The 24,838-nt window shown below is 48.0% G+C and overlaps 2 protein-coding genes across 4 annotated transcripts in view; one reads left to right on the top strand and one right to left on the bottom strand.

Moving 5' to 3' along the window:
- The window catches only part of Tecpr2 (tectonin beta-propeller repeat containing 2), a 77,672-nt gene extending 67,905 nt beyond the window's left edge, over positions 1–9,767 (bottom strand). For both annotated transcript variants that reach the window (XM_042696864.1, XM_042696865.1), the window contains exon 1: positions 9,709–9,767. The gene's annotated coding sequence lies outside the window, so the exon portion shown is untranslated. The remainder of the gene's footprint in view (positions 1–9,708) is intronic.
- A 132-nt stretch (positions 9,768–9,899) lies between these two features.
- On the top strand, positions 9,900–24,242 carry LOC122122595 (cyclin dependent kinase 2 interacting protein). 2 transcript variants are annotated; one of them, XR_006150182.1, is made up of 6 exons: positions 9,900–9,957; positions 12,693–12,861; positions 15,118–15,247; positions 19,221–19,350; positions 20,793–21,175; positions 24,018–24,242. XR_006150182.1 is itself a non-coding variant. In XM_042696863.1 (5 exons), exons 1-5 carry the CDS (start codon positions 9,936–9,938, stop codon positions 20,993–20,995), a joined length of 654 nt encoding a protein of 217 aa, XP_042552797.1. In that variant the 5' UTR covers positions 9,900–9,935; the 3' UTR covers positions 20,996–21,340. The 2 variants fall into 2 exon arrangements, 1 of the variants encoding a protein (XP_042552797.1); XM_042696863.1 differs by lacking the exon at positions 24,018–24,242 and having other exon boundaries at positions 20,793–21,340.
- Positions 24,243–24,838: the final 596 nt, after the last annotated feature.

The raw sequence follows: 24,838 nt of genomic DNA, 5'->3' as shown, positions 1-24,838 counted from the left end.
CACACTGCGTTTAAGCAAGCGCTTACTTGCTCCTTTAATCCTTGCCCTATCTGGAAAATAAGGTGGTATCACCCCCAGTACTGAGGACCAGAAAATCATGAAATCCAACAAGAGACCATACAGCCAAGACTTGAATATAGGCCATTCCCTCCAAGGCCTAGATCCTTGGATACAGTACTGATGGATAATCACCTGATTCAATCTGGAGGGATTTTAACCCTTTATGTCTGTAGTAGAAATTTTTTAGGACACTGGATTTATAGTCTTTTTGATCTGTGGACCTTTTCTATATAGCTGACCAAGGGACTTAACGATCCTTCTGATTAAATTCTCCCACCTCGTTTTCACCTAGGGTCCTTGCACTGGCTGCTTGGAGTGCTTTCTCTAGGCACCGTGTATCTTTTGCTGAAGAAGGGCCTCAGGCCCCAAAGTCTTGTCTGACTTTACCCACCCCAGGAAAGCACTAACACAATGGCTGCTTTGCTTCTCCCATAGCGCCCTGCTTTCCTGTTCATGCATGTGTACCTACACACAGGCGTACACCCACCCTCCCACACACAATCAGTAAACCCCACAGGAGCAGAGGCCACACCCACCCTACCCATCCCCTTAGCCCAGCACCTGAAAAAGGGCTAGTGTGTGAGAGGCATTGGGTGAGTCTGCATTGGATAGGTAGGTAGATAATGGAAGAGGAATCTGTTTGGGGAAAGAATGAGTGACACGAATCAAAAAGAGCCACAATACCACCTTTTGTTCATGACAGCCCAACCAAAGGCTAGCAAACAGAGTAAGATCCAGTTTTCCAAGCATTTTCAGAATAGTCACAACCACCAATGCAAAGTAAAAATCTATGAAAGAGAAACTTCCTAAAGCCAAGCAAATACCCGTATCACTCAGTTGATTATTAATGAACTTAATTAGCTAAGTACAGGTGGCTCACACCTGCAATCCTCGCTACTCAGGAGGCTGAGAACTGAGGATCATGGTTCAAAGCCAGCCTGAGTAGGAAAGTCCATGAGCTTCTTATCTCCAGTACTAAACAAAGAAAGAGAGGAAGGGAAGAGGGAAGCAAGCAAACAAGCAATCTGGACTGTGAGAGCACAGTCCATCAAGAGACAAAGATCAAAAGTTTATTTTTTGGTAGTATTCAGGATTGAAGTCTGGGCCTGGTACTGTCTTTGAACTTCAGTTGGGGGACTTGAACTCTGGGCCTGAGCGCTGTCTCTCAGCTCTTCAGCTCAAGGCTAGCGCTCTACCACTTGAGCCACAGCACCACTTCTGGTTTTCTAGTGGTTTATTCAAAATAAGAGTCTCATGAACTGTGTTGCCTGGGTTGGCTTTGAACGGCAATCTTCAGATCTCAGTCTCCTGAGTAGCTAGGATTACAGGCATAAGCCACCAGCACCTGGCCTTGTCTTTGAGCTTTTGTGGTCAAAACTAGCACTTGGCTGGGTGCTGGTAGCTCATGCCTATAATCCTAGCTACTCAAGAGGCTGAGATCTGAGGGTTTCGGTTCAAAGCCAGCCCAGTCAACAAAGTCCATGAGACTCTTACCTCATTAGCCACCAGAAAATCGTAAGTGGTGCAGTGGCTCAAAGAGGTAGAGTAGTAGCCTTGAGTAAAAGAGCTAAGGGATAGAGCTCTCAGGCCCCAAGTTCAAGTGTATGACCAGAAAACACACACACACACACACACACACACACACACACACACACACACACACAAAACCTAGCACTAGGGACTGGGAAGGTGGCTCAGTGGTAGAGCGCTTGCCTTGCATGCCTGAGGCCCTAGGTTTGATTCCTCAGCACCACATAAGCAAAAAGAAAAAAGCCGGAAGTGGTGTTGTGGCTCAAGTGGTAGAGTACTAGCCTTGAGCTGAAGAGCTGAGGAACAGCGCCCAGGCCTAGAGTTCAGGACCCACAACTGGACCCCAAAACAAAAAACAAACAAAAAAACTAGCACTCTATCACTTGAGCCACAGCTCCACTTCTGGCTTTTTGGTGGTTAATTGGGGATAAGAGTCTCACAGAGGGGCTGGGAAGGTGGCTCAGTGGTAGAGCGCTTGCCTTGCATGCTAGAGGCCCTGGGTTCGATTCCTCAGCACCACATAAGAAAAAAGCCGGAAGTGGCGCTGTGTGGCTCAAGTGGTAGAGCGCTAGCCTTGAGCTAAAGAGCTGAGGGACAGCACCCAGGTCCAGAGTTCAGGCCCCACGACCGGACCCAAAAAAAAAAAAAAAAAGAGTCTCACAGACTTTCCTGCCCCAGCTGGCTTTGAACTGGGATCCTCAGATCTCAGCCTCCTGAGTAGCTAGGATTGATTAATTAATTACATGTGTGATTACCCAAGCGTGGCTGGAAAAAATATTTGGACAACAAACTTTCCTATTAGTGCATTTTGTGCTCACATTGCCCGATTTAAAATAGCCCAGATACTCTACACTGCTCTAGCCAGGTCCAGACTCTCTGCCATAAAACTGCCCTTTCGAGCCAGGAGGCTGGTGGCTCATACCTGCAATTCTAGCACTCAGGAGGACTAGATCTGAAGATGGTGGTTCGAGGCCAGCCTGGGCAGAAAAGTTCCTATGATACTCTTATTTCTAATTAACTACTCAAAAACTAGAAGTACAGGGCTGGGAAGGTGGCTCAGTGGTAGAGTGCTTGCCGTGCATGCCTGAGGCCCTGGGTTCGATTCCACAGCACCACATAAACAAAAAGCCGGAAGTGGCGCTGTGGCTCAAGTGGTAGAGCGCTAGCCCTGAGCTGAAGAGCTGAGGGACAGCGCCCAGGCCCAGAGTTCAGGCCCCACAACTGGACCCCCCCAAAAAAAAAAACAACAACTGGAAGTACAGTGTGCCTCAAAGTGGTAGAGAGCTCAGAGATAGCAAACGGCCCTGAGTTCAAGCCCCACAACTGAAAAACAACAACAACAACCAAAAATAAAAACAAAAAAACCCTGCCTCTTCCCACTGTAGAAAAGCAGCATAGTGGTTAATAATGACAGTGGGAAATGAACTGCTGGAAATAGAAACAAGAAGTTTTTCCTTTGTTGCTCTTTTTGTTCTTTTCGTCATGTTTGTTCATTATCTGTCTTTGGGAGGGTAAGGGGAGGCACAGAAATGGAGGGACAAAGGTTAAAAAAAATGTAGCAATGGTACTTCCTAGACACTGTGTTAAAAATGAATTATGTGCGGGGGGGGGGGGGGGGGGGGGGGGGGGGGAGGTGGCTCAGTGGTAGAGCGCTTCCCTTGCATGCCTGAGGCCCTAGGTTCAATTCCTCAGCACCACATAAGCAAAAAGAAAAAAGCCGGAAGTGGCGCTGTGGCTCAAGTGGTAGAGCGCTAGCCTTGAGCTGAAGAGCTGAGGGAAAGCGCCCGGGCCCAGAGTTCAGGCCCCACAACCGGACCCAAAAATAAATAAGTAAATAAAAATAAAAAATGAATTATGTGATTTGCAGGTGAGGATGGGAAGGAAAAACTGGGAGAGTGAGGGAAGGGGTGACATTGTTTTAAAAAAAAAATGTCTTCTTTACCTGATTTATCTAACTGTAACCCTCTATATGTTACCTTTACAATAATAAAAAAGTTAGCGACAGTTGTGTAAAATAGACCTGTGCTCAAATCCCAATGATATTCTAAAACTATCTGTCTAGATCTCCATTCACCCACTGAAAATGAGGGTAATAAAACTGGCACCTGGAGCTGGGCGCTGGTGGCTCACGCCTGTAATCCTAGCTACTCAGGAGGCTGAGATCTGAGGATCGTGCTTCAAAGCCAGCCCGGGCAGGAGAGACCGTGAGACTCTTATCTCCAATAAACCACCAGAAAACGGGAAGTGGCGCTGTAGCTCAAGTGGTAGAGCGCTCGCCTTGAGCTGAAGAGCCTGAGGGACAGTGCCCAGGCCCAGAGTTCAAGCCCCACGACCGACAAAAAAAAAAAACACAAAAAACTGGTACCTGGGTTGGGAATGTGGCTTAGTGGTACAGTGCTTGCTTAGCATGCTTAGCATGTTTGATTCCTCAGTACCACATGAACAGAAAAAGCCAGCATCGGTGCTGTGGCTCAAGTGGCAGAGTGCTAGCCTTGACCAAAAGAAGCTCAGGGACAGTGCCCAGGCCCTGAGTTCAAGCCCCAGGACTGGCAAAAAATAAAAAATAAACCCACCAAAAAACCTACATCACAGGTGCATTACACAGAATAAATAGGCAATGTCTAGAAGACACTTAACCTTATAACTTTTACAAAGCTGTTTGAACCACCCTGTCCGAACCATAACAAGGGCCCCTTTCCTTTTCCTCTGTCCATTCAGCCAAACCTGACCATTTTACTCCCTCATACACCTGGCATGCACCCCGCAGTCCTTCTCTTACACATTCTATGACACTACCATCTGCCTACCTCCCACTTCCTGCCCATGCCCTTGTGATGGGCCTTGACTGCCCCTCTTCAGCCCTAGGATCTGTAAGTTAACCCCTTCCCACCACAGTGAACTACTTCTAACTGTAATAACCTCCTTCCCTCACCTACTGGTCTTCACACACTCGACATTTTATCTCTACTAACCACTTGTCTTAGTCCATTTGCTATTGCTATAAATAAATAACATGCAGTGATCTATACAGAAGCTCACAGCTTCAAAGGCAGAAAAGCTCAAGGTCAGGTGGCAAATCTGATGAATTTTTCCTTGCTGGTGCAGACTCTGAAAAGCCTCAAGGCCATGCAATGCATCAGAAGGTAAGTAAAACAAGTGTGATACATCACGTCAGGTTTTTTTTATTTTTCTCGTGTGTGTGTGTGTGTGTGTGTGTGTGTATGCGTGTGCACGTGTGCCCACATGTGTATAGTAACATGCACACGCACCAGTCCTGGAGCTTGAACTCAGGGCCTGGGCATTGGCCCTGACTTCTTTTATGCTAAAGGCTAGCACTCTACTACTTGAGCCACAGCACCACTTCCAGCTTTTTCTGACTAGTTTATTAGAGATAAGAGTCTCACAGACTTTTCTGCCCCGGCTGGCTTCAAACTCCAGTCCTCAGACCGATCTCTTAGGTAGCTAGGATTACAGGCATGAGCCACTGGTGGCCAGCTTACTTCAGGTTTTCCTTCCTGTTCATGAAGCCAGTAATACCATCATGGGGTCCCCATGAGCTCATCCAATCCTAACTTCCTCTCAAAGGTCCCACCTCCAAATACAATTAGCATAAGACCTGAAGGACTAAGTGTCCAATATGTGAATTCTGGTGGACACACTCAAAGCATAGCTGAACTTTGCAATGGTTGGTGGAAGTACCAGGTATTTTACAACATCAGTGTTATTTCCTCTTTTAAAGTATTTTCTTCCTGGAGGCCAAGCCTGTAATTCCAGCACTTAGTTAAGAAAGATCAAAAGTACCAGGCCAAAGCAGGATAGTGCCAGTAGCTCATGCCTGTAATCCTAGCTAATCAGGAGGCTAAGATCTGAAGATCACGGGCTGAAGCCAGCCTGAGCAGAAAAGTCCCCATAAGGCTCGTATCTCCAATTAACCACCAGAAAACTGGAAGTGGTACTGTGGCTCAAAGTAACAGGGAGCTATTCTTAAGCAAAAAAGCTCGGGACAGCACCCAGCCCCTGAGTTCAAGCCCCACAACCGACATAAATAAAAATAAAAAAAACTTTGTCCTAAAACAACTCAGTCAAATCAAGACATTTAGTTTCCAAAAATTCATAATTCATTTACTTGAATCAATATGGTTCACTGACAACTTTATAATCTCTACACAGGAGGGGCTTTGAAACTAATATCTCACTAAAAGGCCAGGGGGGAAATTTGCCTAGACCCTGCATTTGCACAGCAGGTATTCTATTCCGAGATAAGACATGTGTTTTGTGGCTTAGAAATGTTTTAATAGATATTATAGAAAAACAGGATCCCTAGAACTGTCTTCTTGGAAAACTGAAATACTGCCAAAGCAACTTCCAAATGCACAAAGAAAAAGCACAGAAGGGATTAAAAACTGTCACAAATCCACCACAGGAAACAGAATAACCAACTTTTGTATCGCTTCTCCAAGCTAAAGTTCTGGCACTCATTCTTTTTTTTCTTTTTTCGGTTGTGCAGCTTGAACTCTGGGCCTGCTCACTGTCCCTCAGCTCTTCAGCTCAAGGCTAGCGCTCTACCACTTGAGCCACAGCACCACTTCCAGTTTTCTGAGTGGTCTATTGGAGATAAGAGTCCCATGGCTTTTCTTGCCCAGGCTGGCTTTGAACGGCAATCCCCAGATCTCAGCCTTCTGAGTAGCTAGGATTAAAGGCATGAGCCACCGGCGCCCAGCCTGGCACACACACTTGATTCCTCCATTCCTTTAACCTATACCACCCATCTTCCTGTCCCAGAAATTCTCCTTCCAAATCCACCTCACCTCTGCCCTTTCTCATCAACTCCATGGAGCCTCACTGGACACGGCTCTCTCATCTGCACTATAAGCTGAGTGTGACAGCATGTGCCTAGGATTCCAGCTATGTAAGAGACATAGGTAGGAAGACCGTGATCTGATGCTGATCCCAGGAAAAAAAGAACACGAGAACTTTGCTGGAAGATAAAGCAAAAAGAGTGGGAGTCTGGCCAAAGTAGAGTACCTGCCTAGCAGGAGCAAGGCCCCATAAAAGAGCTATTGAGTGAATAAGCAAACTAAAATACCAACCTCAGGTTTCACTGGAAAATAACACTCTCTTGCTGGTCGCCGGTGGCTCACACCTGTAATCCTAGCTACTCAGGAGGCTGAGATCTGAGGATCACGGTTCAAAGCCAGCCCAGGCAGAAAAGTCCATGAGACTCTTATTTCCAATAAACCACTAGAAAACCGGAAGTGGCGCTATGGCTCAAGTGGTAGAGCGCTCGCCTTGAGCTGAAGACTGCAGGGACAGGGCCCACGCCCAGAGTTCAAGCCCCATGACCAACCAAAAACAAACAAAAAAACAACAAAGAACACTCTCAATCCAAACGCATCATTTATTTATTTGTTTGTTAGTGGTACTAAAAGTTGACCCCAGGCCTGGGAATGTGGCTAGGTGGTACAGCGCTTGCCTAGCATGCACGAAGCCCTGAGTTCCATTCCTCAGTACCACATACACCGAAAAAGCCGGAAGTGGTGCTGTGGCTCAAGTGGTAGAGTGTTAGCCTTGAGCAAAAGCAGCTCAGCAACAGTGCCCAGGCCCTGAGTTTAAGCACCAGGACTGGGAAAAAAAAAAAAGTTGAGCCCACCTCCTGATTGCTTGCCAGGCAAGAGCTCTGCAGTTGGGCCATCCATGTCTTTGGCCTTTTTATACTTTAGTTATTTGTGAAGTAGGCTCATTTTATTTTTGTTCTTGTTTTTGGTGTCAGTCCTGGGGCTTGAAGGCAGGGCCTGGGCACTCATTGGAAGTTGCTTAATTGTGTTGCTCAAAGCTGGCACTCTACCACTTAAACTACAGCTCTACTACTTCCAGCTTTTGATGAACAAAGGGCTTTCCTTCCTAGGCTAGCTTCGAACTGTAATCTTTAGATCTCAGCCTCCTGAGTAGCCAAGATTACAGGCACGAGCCACTGGTACCCAGCTTAGGTAGAATCACTTTATGCCAAGGCCAGCCTGGGCTCTGGTCCTCCTATTTGTGCTTCCCCATGTCATTGGGGATGACAGCTCTGACCACAGTGCCCAGTCACTGGATGAGATGGAATTTCCAAAACTTTTATGTCCAGTAGCTCCATCTGTAATCCTAACTACTCTGGAGGCTGAGATCTGAGGATCATGGATCAAAGTGAGCCCAGGCGGGAAAGGATGTGAGACTCTTCTCTCCAATTAACCACCTACAAGCCAGAAGTGGAGATGTGGCTCAAGGGGTAGAGCACTAGCCTTGAAAAAAATTAAGAGACAGCAACCATGCTGAATTCAAGCCCCAGTATCAACAAACATGCAGAGGTAGGCAGATAAGCAGACAAAGAAAGTCAGACAGACAGACACACACACACACACATATACACCCTCCATAACTGCCATCAAAGCCTATTTCATGTTGTGTATGACCATTTCCTGATCTGTTCTTCATCTTTCCAAGTTCAATTAATTGTTCTGCCTGATGCAGACTTCCAAGTTCCAGCAGCCATTTTGCTAAAATTAAATGGAGACTGATAATGACATGAGATCCCCTTCAAACCTGACATATAACTTCTCTGTGAAAAACTGTGAAAACAAAGTGCAGTAAGGGCCAGTCTTCCAAGGTGGCTCAGTGGCAGAGTGCTTGCCTTGCATGCATGAGGCCCTGAGTTCAATTCCTCAACACCACGTAAGCAGAAAAGGTTTTAAGTGGCGCTGTGACTCAAGTGGTAGAGTGCTCACCATGAGCTGAAGAGCAGAGGGACAGCGCCCAGGCCCAGAGTTCGGGCCCTAGGACAACAAGAAGAAGAAAAGACAATATGGCTACAAAATAACTTACACCTACAAAGAGCTTCTCACCAGCCCTTCCTGGAGAAGGCTATACTATTTATTCCAGCTTCCCCACCCCTGGCTTCCAAACCAGTCCTGAAAACCTTAGCAGTGTTCCCTCCACAGGAGTCTTTGGCTTGAAAGATCCAAAACCAGACTATAATCTTTCTGACAGCTGGCTCTGCAGGGCAAACCACAGCATGCCTAGGACTTGGCACAGTGGCTAGCATACAAGGGGCCCCAAGTAAATACCTGCTGAATAAATACACAGGATGTTAAGTCAGGTAACCAAAAAATAAAAAAGTGTATCAATGTGCACTACATTATAAAAAGTCTTGCAGCTTGGCAGTCCCAGGACTCGCTGCCGATGCCTGGAATCTGGGTTTGGAGGTTTCCCAGAACTCCCTTCCTTGAAAGTTTCTAAGATCTTGCTGCAAGGGTACAGTACCCCAGTGGGTGGAAAAGGGGAATACCTACGCCAGTACCCCACATTCTACCAAGTAGAACAGAGACGACAGAAGAGAAGAAAATTCCTAAATCTCATTGAAAAAGACAGGAAGAACAAAGATCGGGGAAGAGGACGGCAAGGAAGGTAGGTGACGAGACTTAAGGGACTAGAGCCGGGAGCCCAGGGGTAGGGACGACAGCCGTCCCTGGGGCTGCCGGAGGCTCGGCGCCGCACGCAATACACAGCGTGACCCATTTAATCCTCCCTCCTCCCCCGAGGCAGAAGCTGCGGCCGTGCGCACTTCGGTGACGACGACGCCAGCTCGCGAGGCGGCGGGCGCCTTCTCCCGCTCCGCGGGAAGGTGGGCGCCGCGACCGGCCCCGGCTCCGGCCGAGGGTACCATCCTTCAGCTCCCACGGAGCACAGGGGCCGCTCGCGCGTCCGCTCGGCGCGCGCCTACGGGCCCGCCGCTGGGGGTCGGGCCGGGCGGCGGGGGTCGGGGGCGGACGGCGCCGTCTGGACCGGGGCTGAGGCGCCCGGAGCGCGTGCCGGCGGGATGCCGCGGGGGGGCCGGGAGAGGAGGCGCGGGCGGGCCGCAGGGCGCTCGGCGGCGGCGGACCCGGACCCCCGCCGAAGGCCTCCGGCTCCCCGCGGCCGACCACCGGCTCCGGCAGGCTCTCGGCGAGCGGTGGCCTTGGGTCCCACCACTGAGGGGAGGCGGCGGGCCCGGAGGGCGGCGGGGACCCTCGTGGGCGAAGGCGGGGAGAGAGGCGGGGGGGCGGCGGGGAGGGCGCGGGGCCGGGGGGGGGGTGCCAGACTCACCTCCCGCAGCGGCCCCTCCGGACTCGTCGGCCCCGCCGGGCCCGAGGAGGCGGGATGGACGCGGGGCCGCGGGGGCTGCCGGGAGCCCGTTCCCTAGGCAACGGGTACCGCCCCCGGGAGCGACAGCTGACTGTGGGGGGTTGGAGCGGCGCCTCCACAAGTGTCAGCCGGTGGGGCGGAAGTGACGCAGCTTCCGGCGGGGGCGGGGCTTCGGCCTGCTTCCCGGGATGGCTGCGGACGCTTCCGGAGGTGGGTCAGGTGGGATTCGCTTTTCTCGGCGGGGTGGCTGCGACTATGGTTGCCCCTCTTAGCGGTTTGAGCCTCGGAGCAACTCCCCGGACCACTGTGGTCGTGTTGGGCTCCAGCTCAACCCGCTGGCCCCGCACGAGCTCCGCAGCCTGCGCGGGAACCAGTTATACCCAGGCTCGGCCTCCTTCACGTGCGGAGTGAAGGCCGGTGACGGCCGAGGGGGCCGCCGGGCCGCACACAGCTCCGGGTGCCCGGGCCGCACGCAGGCTCCGGGTGCCCGGGCCGCACACAGCTCCGGGTGCCCGGGCCGCACACAGCTCCGGGTGCCCGGGCCGCACACAGCTCCGGGTGCCCGGGCCGCACACAGCTCCGGGTGCCCGGGCCTGCCGCCGTGAGCCCTTGCCGCCCCCTCGGCCAGCGTTACCGGCGGCGCGCGCCGCCTGTAATGAAAGCTGTCACGCTGTCGCGCCCAGGGCTCGCGCTGACCGAGGAGCGTCTACGAACCTGACGCGGAACCGCGTTCGCGTCTCGCCGTGACCCCGTGCGTTCCTCACCTCACTGGGGAATCACGTCAGGGATCCGGCGCAGCAAGGCCTCTCCCAGCTGGCGGGATCCAGGCAGACTTGTTCTTGACTTTCCAGAAACCTAATCCAGTCCTGTCACCGCTCGACTCAAAGCTCATTCCTATTGCTCACTCTCACTTGTTTTTAGAGTAAGTCCGAACTTCTTGATCTGCCTCTCCTTTGGAAACTAAGTTCCGTGGAGGCAGTCCTGGTCTCCCTCATTTAATTACTTCTCTCTCATGTGCAGAGGATAATAAATAGGCAACCAGAAAACATATTTATTGTTTAAAGAATGAGTGAACAGCTGGGCGCCGGTGGCTCACGTCCGTCATCCTAGCTACTCAGGAAGCTGAGATCTGAGGATCGCGGTTCAAAGCCAGCCGGGGCAGGAAAGTCCGTGAGACTCTCATCTCCAGTAAACCACTCAGAAAACCGGAAGTGGCACTGTGGCTCAAGTGGTAGAGTGCTAGCCTTGAACATAAAAGAAGCTCAGGGACAGTCCCCAAGCCCCAAGTTCAAGTTCCAGGTCTGGCAACGGCAACAAAAAAAGCCACTCTGTTATTTAGAGTGTGGGGGAGGAGTATAGGGCCTTGAGTTCAAAATCACTGTATTAAGTGGGAGAAAACCACCCTGGAAAAGGGATGAGCACATGTCTACTCTTAACAACCCTAGGAAGCAGATCCTATTTATATCCTCACTTAACAGATGAGAACATAGAGGTTAGCTAAGCCCTGACCTCACAGCTGGCAGAGCTGGAATTCGGACCTAGGCAGCTTAGTCTTCAGAGTTTAGACTCAAAAGCATATATCTATTGTGTGACCTAGGAACTCCTCAAGGGCTCCGACAAGCCTTTGTAAGGGTTCTGAGTAGAGATGGGAGGGCACAAGAGGGTCTAGAGGAGGACAGATAATCTGAGTTCATCCTTGGTCTAGAGAGCACTTCCACTGGGATCTGGGTGAGTCTTGAGAGATGATCAATAGCACTAGCCTGAGGAAGGAAGAAACTTTCAGAGAAAATTGAATGTGCCAAAGCTCTTTCAAGTGCTTCCAAGTAGCTCATTTTAGCTGCACATGGAGGAGCAGGAGATGAGGGTTGAGAAAAGTACTGAGGCAGAGATGTACTGATGGAGGAGATGGGACTCTTGCAGGTCAGTGACAGCCTAGTCGAGGTCAGGTCTGGCTCCCTGGCACCCTCTAGGCATTCTGGCATGATGAGTTGCCTGTGAGCCACGAGACTGAACAAGTGTCAGAGTGCCTAAGACTAGAGAGGAGAGTGCTAAGCCTCAAGGCTGGCTTATCCTGTGGAAAGAAAACAGGAACTCCAGGGCTGGGAAGGTGACTCAGTGGTAGAGCGCTTGCCTTGCATGTGTGAGGCCCTGGGTTCAATTCCTCAGCCACATAAGTAGAAAAAGCTGGAAGTGGCACTGTGGCTCAAGTGGTAGAGCACTAGCCTTGAGCTGAAGAGCTGAGGGACAGTGCCCAGGCCCAGAGTCCATGACCAACCAAAAAAAAAAAAGAAAACAGGAACTTCAGCAGAAAGTGTGCCTCATCTCCAGCCTCTAAAGGCAAAGACTTTATGGAACTGTGAAACTGGGAAAGTCCTCTTAGTTTGTATGAAGTTATTTGTCCAGTGATGTAGCATTTCAGATCATTGTGCTATTGAAAGTCAAAAGGACATTTACTGCTAGGTGCTGGTGGCTCATACCATCCTAGCTACTAAGGAAACTGAAAGTCCATGAGATTTTTTTTTTTTTTTTTTTTTTTTTTTGCCGGTCATGGGGCCTGAACTCTGGGTCTGAGCGCTGTCTCTCAGCTCTTCAGCTTAAGGCTAGAGCTCTACCACTGGAGCCACAGCGCCATTTCCGGCTTTTTCTGTTTATGCGGTGCTGAGGAATCGAACCCAGGGCCTCATGCTTGCAAGGCATGCACTCTACCGCTGGGCTACCTTCCCAGCCCCCTCCATGAGATTCTTATCTCCAGCTAATCACCATAAAGCTGGAAGTGGTGCTGTGGCTCAAGTGACAGGGTGCTAGCCTTAAGCAAAAAAACTCAAGGACAGTGCCCAGGTCCTGAGTTCAAGCCCCAGGACCAGCACCAAAAAAAAAAGAAAAGAGTGTTTACCTTCCAACTGTAATCACTCATTCCATATTATGTTTCTCTTACTCCCTATCAGCAAAAACTCCTGAAACTACAACTCCCAGAAAACCTGACTTATCAGTCAGTGCAAGAAAAATTAAGGACAATGCAGCTGATTGGCATAATTTAATACTGAAATGGGAAACCCTCAGTGATGCAGGTTTTACCACTGCCAATAACATCGCCAATCTGAAAATCAGCTTACTGTAAGTACACACAAACCCTCATGTTCTGGACTTTTTTCCTTACGTATTGAGCAGAAGAATCACAAGCATCTTCTCAGAGAACTTATCAACATGAATAATTTGTGTGTGGGTATGTGTGTGGCACTATCCCTAAGATTGTTTTTGCTCAAGGCTAACACTGTACCACTTGAGCCATAGCTCCACTTTAGTTTTGATTTGTTGTTTATTTTCTGGACAAATACTGGAAATAAACCAACTTAAAAGGAGGAAAGATTTGGGCTGGAGATATAGTTATACAAGGCCCTGTATTCAGCCTTAAACCACTAAAAAAGAAAAAAAGAAGGGTTTATGTCCATGGTTAGCTGGCCCTATTGTCTCTATGCATTCTGGTAGCTCATGACTGAGGATATTTGTTTACCTCGTGGCCAGCACCAAAACAGGAAGAACCTTGGGCTGGGAATGTGGCTCAGTGGTAGAGAGCTTGCCTAGCATGCAAGAAGCCCTGGGTTCAATTCCTCAGCACCACATACACAGAAAAGGCCGAAAGTGGCACTGTGGCTCAAGTGGTAGAGCGCTAGCCTTGAGCAAAAGAAGCTCAGGGATAGCGCCTCAGCCCTGAGTTCAAGTCCCAGGATGGGCAAAAAAAAAAAAGTGGGTGGTGGGGAGAGGAAGAATCAAAAAAATCAGGATCCAAAACCTCTTCAGGAACACACACATCCCTGTAACCAGAAGCCTTCCAACAGCACCAGTGGCTGGAGTCACAGCCTTCTGTTTAAAAGGCATATTCACGGGGCTGGGAAGTTGGCTCAGTGGTAGAGCGCTTGCTTTGCATGCCTGAGGCCCTGGGTTCGATTCCTCAGCACCACATAAGCAGAAAGAAAAAAGCCGGAAGTGGTGCTGTGGCTCAAGTGGTAGAGTGCTAGCCTTGAGCTGAAGAGCTGAGGGACAGCACCCAGGCCCAGAGTTCAGGCCCCACGACCGGACCCAAAAACAAAACAAAAATAAATAAATAAAAGGCATATTCACAGATTGAGGGCTTTTGCAGGAAATAATCCATGTCTTACTCATCTGTGTATAACCCCCACTAAGCCCTCTGTCAAGGATGCCCTCAGGGCTGAACTGGAAAAAAGTCTAGAGCAAAAGGAATGTGAAGAGCCGGGTTATAACTCAGCAGTAGAGCACTTGTCTGGGTACTGGGTTTTATCTATGGTGAGATTGACCAGTAAACATATTTGTTATGTATGTAAATAATAACCAAGGCCAGATATTGTAACTCATGCTTGTAATCCCAACTACTTAAGCGATCTCACAGTTAATGTCCAGCTCTGGCAAAAATTTAGGGAGATCCCATCTCAACAAACACACAAGGTTACAGGGGAGCCATACGTAGATCATATAGTCTGAGGCAGCTCCAGGCAAAAAAAAACATGAGACATTTGTTTGAAAAAAATAACTAAACCACTGGGTGCTGGTGGCTCACGCCTGTAATCCTAGCTACTCAGGAGGGTGAGATCTGAGGATAGCAGTTCAAAGCCAGTCCAGGCAGGAAAGTCCATGAGACTTTTATCTCCAATAAACCACTAGAAAACCGGAAGTGGTGCTGTGGCTCAAGTGGTAGAGTGCTCGCCTTGAAGAGCGCAGGGACAGTGCCCAAGCCCAGAGTTCAAGCCCCATGACCGACCAAAAAAAAAAAAAAGGGCAGGGAGTGTGGTTCATGTGGTTTAATGTCTGCCTAGCAATCACAATGCCCTGAGTTAATACCTTAGTACTGCTGAAAATAACCAAGCCTGTATTAGAATGACATAAAACAGCAGTGCTTATGCAAGATGGCTGACATATGTGGCTAGTGAGCTTCTGGAATTTACTGTAACAAAGTGAGGTTGGGTTTGTTTTGTTTTTGTGCTGGTCGGGACAAGGTCTGGAGTCTATCCCCCAGCTTTTGCCCAAAGCTAGCACTCTACCACTTGAGCCACAACTCTACTTTCAGCTTTAGGATAAGAGTCTCATGGACTTTCCTGCCTGGACTGGCTTCGAACTGTGATCCTCAGATTTCAGACTTTTTGACTGGCTAGAATTATAGGTGTGAGCCACTACAAGGCTGTTTTTGAAGAGGTTTTTGCTTTTGAGAAAGAGCCTTGTCATGTAGCCCAGATGAGTCTTGAAATTGTAATTCTCCTGCTTCAGGCTCCTAAGCGTCAGGATTCTCTCTATGTGCCAACACATCTGTCAGGAGGTGAGTTTCTAGAGTGTAATTTCTACCCCTTTTATTTTGTCCAGGAATAAAGAACAGATAGAATTAGAAAACATCAACCCAGTGTTCAGTGAAAATGAAGAAAAGAGATGTCCAGAAGATGATAAAGAACTTGAGTCACTGTGCAAGGAACTGCAGGTCACTTTGGATGGTTTGGTAAGACCTGAAGACGCCAGCCATCTGTGGTCACTGTCCCTGAGTCCAGCGGACCTATTTGGGGTTTGCTTGACCACTAGAGGCATTGAAAACCACTGTTGATCCTTTCTTCCTTCTCCCCTCCTTCCTCCCCTCCTCCCCCCAGCCCTTCTTTCTCCACCTCCCTCTCCTCTAATGGTCTCCTCCTCCATCCATCCCACAAATCTTGTTTGTTGGCTTTGAGACAAGGACAGGCTTAGCTCAGCCTCCTGAGTGCTGGGAATATGGGTGAGCATCACCACACCCTGTCCTGTGCATTGTCTGAGGAAGCCCCAACAGCTTTGATGGTCTGCCTAGTAAATATCTGAGGACTTGTGGGCCAGAACATCTCTTTTTGCAGCTCCTCAACTCAGCTGTATTGCTAAGTCAACCATAACCAGTACATAGACAAACTGATGGCTCTGTCCCCATAAAACTCTATGCTCATTAGAGCTTGGATTTCATATAATTTTCTTTTTTTTTTTTTTTGGGGGGGGGGTCCGGTTGTGGGGCCTGAACTCTGGGCCTGGGCGCTGTCCCTCAGCTCTTCAGCTCAGGGCTAGCGGTCTACCACTTGAGCCACAGCACTTATGTGGTGCTGAGGAATCGAACCCAGGGCCTCAGGCATGCAAGGCAAGCGCTCTACCACTGAGCTACCTTCCCAGCCCCTCATATAATTTTCTTGTGTAGTAAAATACTACTTTTTTTGTTAGTTTTCAGACATTTAAATGTAAGAGCCTTCTAAGGGCAGAGTATCTATAAATTATTTAGAATTCTACTTGGGAGATTTACCTGCTACTCAATTATTTATTTGTATCAATCTGGACTTGATATTTTACATTTATTTATTTATTTTGCTGGTGCAGAGGTTTGAACTCAGAGCTTTGTGCTTTCTTGGCTAGTGCTCTACCACCTGAGCAGGCCTCCAGCCAGCTTTTTTTAGTTATTTTAGAGATGGAGACTCATGGATTTTTCTACTCCAGCTGGCTTTGCATCACGATCCTTTACATCTTAGTTTCTTGAGTAGTAGAATTACAGACACAAGCCCCCATCACCCAGCTTGTTGGTGCTTTTTTTTTTTTTTTGGTCAGGCCCAAAACTCAGCCTGGGCACTGTCCCTCAGCTTTTCAGCTCAAGGCGAGCACTCTGCCACTTGAGCCATAGTGCCACTTCCAGCTTTCTGGTAGTTAATTGGAGATAAAAGTCTCAGACTTTCCTGCCCAGGCTGGCTTTGAACCATGATCCTCAGATCTCAGCCTCCTGAATAGCTAGGATTACAGGCATGATCCACCGGCCCCAGCTTCATGCCTTTTATAGAGAATCTTGTTAGGTGAAATGGAAGTAGAGGTATGGTTCAAGTGGCAGATCATCAACCTAGCAAGCTGAACAAGGGTGAGTCCCTGAGTCCAAGCCCTGATGCTGATTTTAAAAAGAGAGAGAGAGGTATCAGGCACTGGTGGTTCACAACTGTAATCCCTGCCACTCTGGAAGCTGAGACCTAAGCATCATGGTTCAAAGCCACCCTAGGGGGCTGGGCATGTGGCTTAGTGGTAGAGTGCTTGCCTTGCATGCATGAAGCCCTGGTTTCAATTCCTCAGTACCATGTACATAGAAAAAGCCAGAAGTGACACTGGCTCAAGTGGGTAGAGTGCTAGCCTTGAGCAAAACAAACTCAAGGACAGTGCCCAGGCCAAGTTCAAGCCCCAGGACTGGCAAAAAAACAAACAAAGCCAGCCTAGGCAAGAAAGAGACTCTTATCTCCAAATTACTACCAGAAAACTGGAAATGGTACTGTGGATCAAAGTGGTAGAGCACGAGCCTTGAGCCCAAAAGCTCAGGGACAGTACCCAGGCCCTGAGTTCAAGCAGTATAACCGACAAAAAATAAAAAAGAAGAACCAAAAGAAAACTGTAATGCTAGCTAAACAGGATTGAGGTTCAAAGTCAGCCCAAGCAGAAAAGTTTTTGAAACTTCATCTTAAATTAATTAGCAAACTGCTAGACTGTGGTGCTGCTCAAGTAGTAGAGTGCCAGGCCTGAGCAAACAAGCTTAGCAAAAGCACCAGACCCTGAGTTCAAGTCCAAGTACCCACCTACACACCCAAAACAGTTGGTGCCATAAGGATCTTCTATTTTTTCTATTTTTCCCCAGCCTTTAGAGAGAGTGGTTTCCCAGACTTGGCTTGGGGGTTGGATGTGCCCATTTCCCTGAGCTGGACGCTCATTTCTTGTTTGTGGCTAGGAAGCACTACCCGCGCTTGGCTGGCAGTGCAGCTGCACATATGCCTGCTACTGTCCTCGATAACAGCCAAGCTACAGAACTGAGTGCTGGCCCTTGGCCTCGGGTCAGACCTCCAGGATTGCCTTGCTGTAAGCTGTTCTTACAGTCAGGTAGTAGCAGGCAGCTTGTGCAGATACTGGTGCAGATGTAGAGGAAAGAGCAGAGAATTGGGTGTTAAAAAACTGGTACCAGAGGTCTGGTATCAGGTTCTGACCTTGTCCTTCCCTAGCTCAGCCCTGAGTAATTTTCCCAGCTGTGAAGTGGAAATAATGAGTCCTACCTCTTGAGGCTGGGAAAAGTGAGATATTGAGTCTAGCAAGACTTGAGAGCTAAGTAATATTCTTCAAAGATTATGCCAGCTAAATTGAGCACATGCCACTTCAGATGTGATTGGAGGGTGGTTGGAAGGACCCCATGCAAGGAGCGAGGATTTTGATTAACGTGTTTACATATACCTAGGAGTCCAAAATTTGGTTCTAATAGACCTGTGCTACTGAAATCCTCATTACTTCTAATTATTTTACTTTCCAGACTCTGAGATTAGTAATCGAGTAGGTTTTTCACAAACATGGATCCATACCTTACCCAGCTATGAGGGCTGTGAGATCAGCCTCAGATCACAGTGGGCGGGGTGGATGGTTCCTGCTGGTGTCACACGGTGACAGGCTAGGGGTGGAGCCTGAGGTCTTCTGAGGCTCTGCCAAGATCAAATTCTCACCACTGCCTTCATGTGTGGGGCAGCTTTTCATTATTATTGTCTCATAAATAGGGAGATGGAGGCACAAAGAGGCTTCAGTAAGCCCAAAGGCAGTTAATAAATGATAGAAATGAGCTCATTGAATGCCTTTTCTCCCATCTTTCATGGCCTGGCATCCCTTCAGGCTTTTGGAGGTAAAGCATTAGTAATGTGGGGAAATCTAGTGATGTGAAGCTCAGCGAGCTCTCTCCTCTGATAAGCAAATCCGCAGCTTATTACTGAAGTAATCCAAATTAATGAAACCATAACCGTCTCCTTTCATCTCCCTGGAAACTGGCTGCTTGTGGAGTTGATGGTGTTTAGTTAGAGGACTTGTAGCACCACAGACCTGTTCTGAGTTTTGAAATCTTCTAGTTCTTGAATCTGAGACTAGAGATTTCATGTTTTGTTTTTTGTTTTGTTTTGTTTGCTGGTCCCATGGCTTGAACTCAAGGCCTGGGCACTGCCTTGAACTCTCTTGTGCTCAAGGCTAGTGCTCTACCACTTGAGCCATAGCACCACTTTCAGCTTTTTCTGAGTTGTTTATTGGCAATAAGAGTTTTACAACGCTGAGCGCTGAGTGCTGATTGCTCGTGCTTGTAATCCTAGCTACTCAGGAAGCTGAGATTTGAGGATCATGGTTCAAAGCCAGCTGGGTAGGAAAGTACGTGAGACTCTTATCTCCAACTAACCACCAGAAAATCAGAAGTGGCTTAAGTGGTAGAGCACTTGCCTTGAGCTGAAGAGCTAAGAGACAGCACCCAAGCCCAGAGTTCAAGCCCCACAACCAAAAAAAAAAAAGATTTCACCGACTTTTCTGCCCAAGCTGGCTTCAAACTGCAATCCTCAGATCTCAGCCTCCTGAGAAGTTAGGAGTACAGGTGTGAGACACCGGTGTCTGGCTCATCTCATATTTTCATATTCTAAATATCTTTTCAGGCTAAAATACAGGTGAAAATGGAAAAGCTATCTTCAACTACCAAGGGAATTTGTGAGCTAGAAAATTATTATTATGGGGAGGAGCACAGACGCCCCCCCCTGTTCCATACCTGGCCTACCACCTATTTCTGTAAGTACCTCTTCCTGGTCCTCAGGAGGGGAGGTGGGACATCTTAAAACGAGTGTTTCTCCCAGGCTTTAATTAACAGAGATCATCAGCAGAGCATAATTAGAGGCCATGATGCAAGTTGCGCTTAGCCACCCTTTAAAGCCAATGAATAGAATGAATTCTACTTCTTCCATGGAGACAAAAAGCTCTCATTTTCTTTTATTACTAAGGTTTTTTATTACTTTGGTTTTGTTTCAATTTTAAAAATTGGTGGGCACTGCAGTTAACCTCATAGGAAACTGAGCAAAGTGAAATTTATTGAAGCTTTGTGAAATACTTTATAAAGGATTACTTTTAGTTGAGTTCAAAAGGAAGGCTTAAGGGCCTTGCCCATGTAATTGTAACCCCTCTGTACGGTATTTTCACAATTGAAAAAAAAAAAAAAAGAGGCTAAGGGGCTGGGAATGTGGCTTAGTGGTAGTGTTTGGCTAGCATGCATGAAGTTCAATTCCTCGTGACCAGAAAAAAAAGACAGAAGTGATGCTGTGGCTCAAGTGGGCAGAGTGCTAGCCTTGAGCAAAAGCAGCTCAGGGAAAGTGCCCAGGCCCTGAGTTCAAGACCCAGGACTGGCAAAAAAAAAAAAAAAAATGCTAAGATGTTTGATGTTGACTTGAGACTTGGCTTTTTTTTTTTTTTTTTGTCTGTCATGGGGCTTGAACTCTGGGCCTGAGCACTGTCCCTCAGCTCTTCAGCTCAAGGCTAGCCTTCTACCACTTGAGCTACAGTGCCACTTCCAGTTTTCTGATGGTTTATTGGAGATAAAGAGTTTCACAGAGTTTCCTGCCTGAGCTGGCTTTGAACCATGATCCTCAGATCTCAGCCTCCTGAGTAGCTAGGATTACAGGTGTGAGCCACTGGTGCCCACCTGAGACTTGGTTTCTTTAAAATGAGGGAAGACAGGGCAAAGTATCTACCATTATATATTTATTGGAATAAAGCTGGTTTGCGATGACTCCTGTTTATAGTCATTGCAAGTAACCTAAGGGTTAAGCTGAAAACCCTGTATTTCCTCTGTGACTTCATGCTTCACATCATGGACTAATTGGCACTGGCTAGGTTAGTAAACACACCTGCTCCTTCCCTAGCTCAGTGCCTCTGAAGATTCTGTTTTTTTTTTTGGGTCCGGTCGTGGGGCCTGAACTCTGAGCCTGGGCGTTGTCCCTCAGCTCTTCAGCTCAAGGCTAGCGCTCTACCGCTGTGAGCGCCACTCCTGGCTTTTTTCTTTTTGCTTATATGGTGCTGAGGAATCGAACCCAGGGCCTCAGGCATGCAAGGCAAGCGCTCTAGCACTGAGCCACCTTCCCAGCCCCTGATTCCGGTTTTAATAAGGAGCCACCAGGTGGCTCAGTCTGTGTCAAGTGAGTCTTCCAATGATGTCTCCAGGGCAGCTTGTTCTGTTCCAGATGAGGTTTCCCGCCAGCTCTCTGACATGTACCGGAAGGACCTCCTCCTGAAGCACACAGTGGCTGCAGAGCTGGCACACACGGCCGACCGAGACCTGTCCCTCAGCTACCTGTCCATGTGGCTACACCAGCCCTATGTGGAGGGCAGGAGCAAGCTCCTTCTGGAGAGCATGCTGTGGGAGACAGGCCACCGGGGGCTGTGATGCCTGACAGACCACACCAACCAAGCCAGGCACCAGACCAGTGGACTCTCCCCTGCCCTCAGATGGACAGGGCCCCAGGTCTGGCCCTGGGACAATATCACCCTCCCCTGCATGCATGCGCCCGCACCTGCTGAGAAGTTCCCCCTGAGGCACCTGCATGAGACTCAGCGCTCCTGAGAGGTAACTCTACGCATCCCATTTCATATTCTTTCTGTACCCGAGTCACATCCCCAAACATCTAAACATCTGTTTAAATTTCTATGAGGATATTAGTTCTGTAATTGTAACCTTTTTTTTTTTTTGGTTGTGGGACTTGAACTCTGGGCCTTGATGCTGTCCCTCAGCTCTTCAGCTCAAGGCGAGCACTCTACCTCTTGAGCCACAACACCACTTCTGGTTTTCCAGTGGTTAAAAGAGATGAGTCTCACGGACTTTCCTGCCTGGGCTGGCTTTGAACCACAATCCTGAGATCTCAGCCTCTTGAATAGCTAGGATTACAGGTATGAGCCACCAGTGCCCAGCTCTGTAATTTGTAACTTTTAAATCCCATAGAGTTAACTGAATTAAAAGCTTGTTATTATGGTAATGAAAAATAACAAAACATTGCACTGTTCTCATGCTGAGGATGTGACACACCAATCAAATTTCTGTAATCTCAAACTTTTCTGTGGGGCTGTGTATTATTGTGATATTGAATAAATGATAGTGTTTAATAATATTAGCTTTATTTTTTGCCAGTTCTGGGGCTTGAACTCAGGGCCTGGGCACTGTCTCTGGGTTTCTTTTGCTTAAGGCTAGTGCTATTGATTTGTTACTGAGGAATTGAACCCAGGGCTTCATGCATACTAGGCAAGCACTCTACCACTAAGCCACATTCCCAACCCAACATTAGCTTTTTTATATTGCACCCTTAGCATACTACTTATCTATAAGCTTAGGGCTATTTAACTCACCAAATAAGGACTTCCTGCTTCCTCCTTTCTAGGTAGAAGAAACTGCAATCAGGCCTGCAGTTCTCCAGGGTCCTTGATCACACCCCCTACTTGGCTGTCTTTTAGCACAGTTTGACTTTTACTGAAACCTTACGTAGCCCCTGCCTCTGTTTTCTTGTTTTCTAAGCACTTCACCTACTGCATGTTCAGTCCTGAGCTCAGAACAAAGAGCTGAAACACAAAGCAGCCATAAAATCTTGTGGACCAGGGCTGGGAATGTGGCTTAGTGGTAGAGTGCTTGCCTAGCATATAAGAAGCCCTGGGTTGGATTCCTCAGTACTACATAAACAGAAAAAGCCAAAAGTGGTGCTGTGGCTCAAGTGGGAGAGTGCTAGCCTTGAGCAAAAGCAGCTTAGGGACAGCCCCCAGACCCTGAGTTCAAGCCCCAGGACTGGCCAAAAAAATAAAAATAAAAATAACCATCCTTCCCAGAGAAGGAAGTCTAAAGCCTCTTGTTGTGCAAAAAATGTAGCATGATCCTACAGAATTGAAGTTCTAGAGTCCAAGGAGCAAATGCTTGCCACAAAAATAAAGAAAATAACAACAAAAAACTACAGAATGGGGGACATGGTCAAGTTCAACTCCAGTATTACTGGAAGAAAAAAAAACTATAGCAAAGCATGGTGATTCAGATCTGTCTTCCCAGTCACTTGGGCAGTTGAGGCAAAAGGGTTCTAAGTTCAAGGCTAACCTGAGCTACATGGGACCTTGTATCAGAAAGCCAAAGGGTGTTGGCGGAAGACTACATATGACAGGGAAGAACTTTGAGAGGAAGTTAGGTTCTCTTGGTTGCACATGCAGGTATTTCAGACGCATTTCCAGGTAGCCTTTCTTGGGGTTTCCCTTTCCTCCGCCTTTGCTGTATGTATTAGAGTCTATCATAAAAGGGGGTATCAGGTGACTATATGTGGACAGACCTGCCGGACACACTGCTCTCCAGCCTGGGAGAAGCTTGGCATGAGGTCTATTGGCAGCCATTTTCGTGTTTGGAGGGGCTTAAAGAATAAACACATTTAGCTAGGAGCTGGTAGCAAATGTCTATAATTCTGTGATCTGAGGATCAAGATTCAAAGCCAGCCTGGGCAGACAAGTCCAAGAGAGTATTTCCATCAAACAACAGAAGTAGGGCTGGAAAGGTGGCTCAGTGGTAGAGCGCTTGCCTTGCATGCATGTGGCTCAAGTGGTAGAGTGCTAGACTTGAGCTGAAGAGCTGAGGGACAGCGCCCAGGCCCAGAGTTCAGGCCCCACTACTGGACCCCTCCCCCCCCAAAAAAACAGAAGTATAACTGTGCTTCAAGTGGTACAAATAAAGCCAAGTCAGGGGGCTGAGATGGTGGCTCAGTGGTAGAGTGCTTGCCTAGCATGCATGAAACCCGGGTTTGATTCCTCAGTACCACATACACAGAAAGAGCCAGAAGTGGCACTGTGGCTCAAGTGGTAGAGAGCTAGTCTTGAGCAAATGAAGCTTAGGGACTGTGCCCAGGCCTAGAGTTCAAGCCCCAGGACTGGCGCAAAAAAAAAAAAAAAATCCGGGGCTGGGAAGGTGGCTCAGTGGTAGAGTGCTTGCCTTGTATGCTTGAGGCCCTGGGTTCGATTCCCAGCACCACATAAGTAAAAAGAAAAAAGCCGGAAGTGGCACTGTGGCTCAAGTGGTAGAGCGCTAGCCTTGAGCTGAAGAGCTGAGGGACAGTGCCCAGGCCCAGAGTTCAGGCCCCATGACCGGACCCAAAAAAAAAAAAAAAAATCCAAGTGAGGGGCTGGAAAGTTGGCTCAGTGGTAGAGTGCTTGCCTCACATGCATGAGGCCCTGGGTTTGATTCCTCAGTACCGCATAAGCAGAAAAAGCCGGAAGTGGCGCTGTGGCTCAGGTGATAGAGTGCTAGCCTTGAGCTGAAGAGCTGAGGGACAGCGCCCAGGCCCAGAGTTCTGGCTCCACGACTGGCAAAAAAAAAAAAAAAAAAGCCAAGCAAGAGCACGAGGCCCTGAGTTCAAGCACACGTACACACACAAGAGCATAAATATTCTCCACAGAGGACGCTGAAGATTCACCACCATGACGGCCTTCCAAGACATCCCAATGTGCTCCCAGACTCCCATCAGCCCTTGCTCAGCAAAGTTAAACGACTGCTTCTCCTAAGTACTACAGAAGCAAAAGAGCTAAGAGGTGAACAAGGAATCTGAACCAGGTATGGTGGTTCATGCCTGTAGTTCCAGATACTCAGAAGACTAAGACAAGGAGGATCACAAGTTGAAGGCCATCCTGAGTGTCTTAGACCTCGAAATACTTTTTTTTTAACTTTTAAATAAATTTTATGACTGTGTATAGCTTGCCAGGCATTCTCAGGCTCTTGGTTCAAGTTTCAATGCTGTAGAAACAAACGCGCACAAACCCTGAGGAGTAACTTCTGAGAGTAACAATGAAATAGAGGGCTGATCACATAGTTATGTCCCCTACCTCTACAAATCCTCCAAACTGACAGAACAGAAACATGAAAACCTACTCATGGATTTGGAGAAAATGTGTGAGACGTGACTCCAGGATACACAAAAACTTACACAAAGCCAAAAAACACAAGGCGCACTTGGCTCTGCTGTGAGCAATGAAGGGCATAAGCAACGAGGCTTCCGCATTCCTGCCTTTCTGAGTAGTTTATTGGAGATGAAGAGTTTTGACTTTAAGTATCACTATTCTACAATACTGTGGAATATATGTGAAATTTATGTAATCACTTAATCTCAAAAAAAAAAAAGGTGGGTTAGGAGCAATGGGTAACAATGATCAGACACTTTGTATTCATATACTGTTTTGTAGAATGGGAACTTCTTTGTACAACTACTTAAATAGAAAAAAA

Source organism: Dipodomys spectabilis, unplaced genomic scaffold (assembly GCF_019054845.1).
Source record: "Dipodomys spectabilis isolate Male_0828 unplaced genomic scaffold, ASM1905484v1 ptg000212l, whole genome shotgun sequence".
NCBI lineage: Eukaryota > Metazoa > Chordata > Mammalia > Rodentia > Heteromyidae > Dipodomys > Dipodomys spectabilis.
Note: the sequence above shows the minus strand (reverse complement) of the source record. Positions and strands in the feature narration are given on the sequence as shown.

Coding starts and splice junctions, on each gene's coding strand:
- LOC122122595 (XM_042696863.1), top strand. CDS start 9,936: ATGGCTGCGGACGCTTCCGGAG. Junction 15,248..19,220: donor AGGTCACTTTGGATGGTTTG/GTAAGACCTGAA, acceptor ATATCTTTTCAG/GCTAAAATACAGGTGAAAAT. Junction 19,351..20,792: donor CTGGCCTACCACCTATTTCT/GTAAGTACCTCT, acceptor GTTCTGTTCCAG/ATGAGGTTTCCCGCCAGCTC.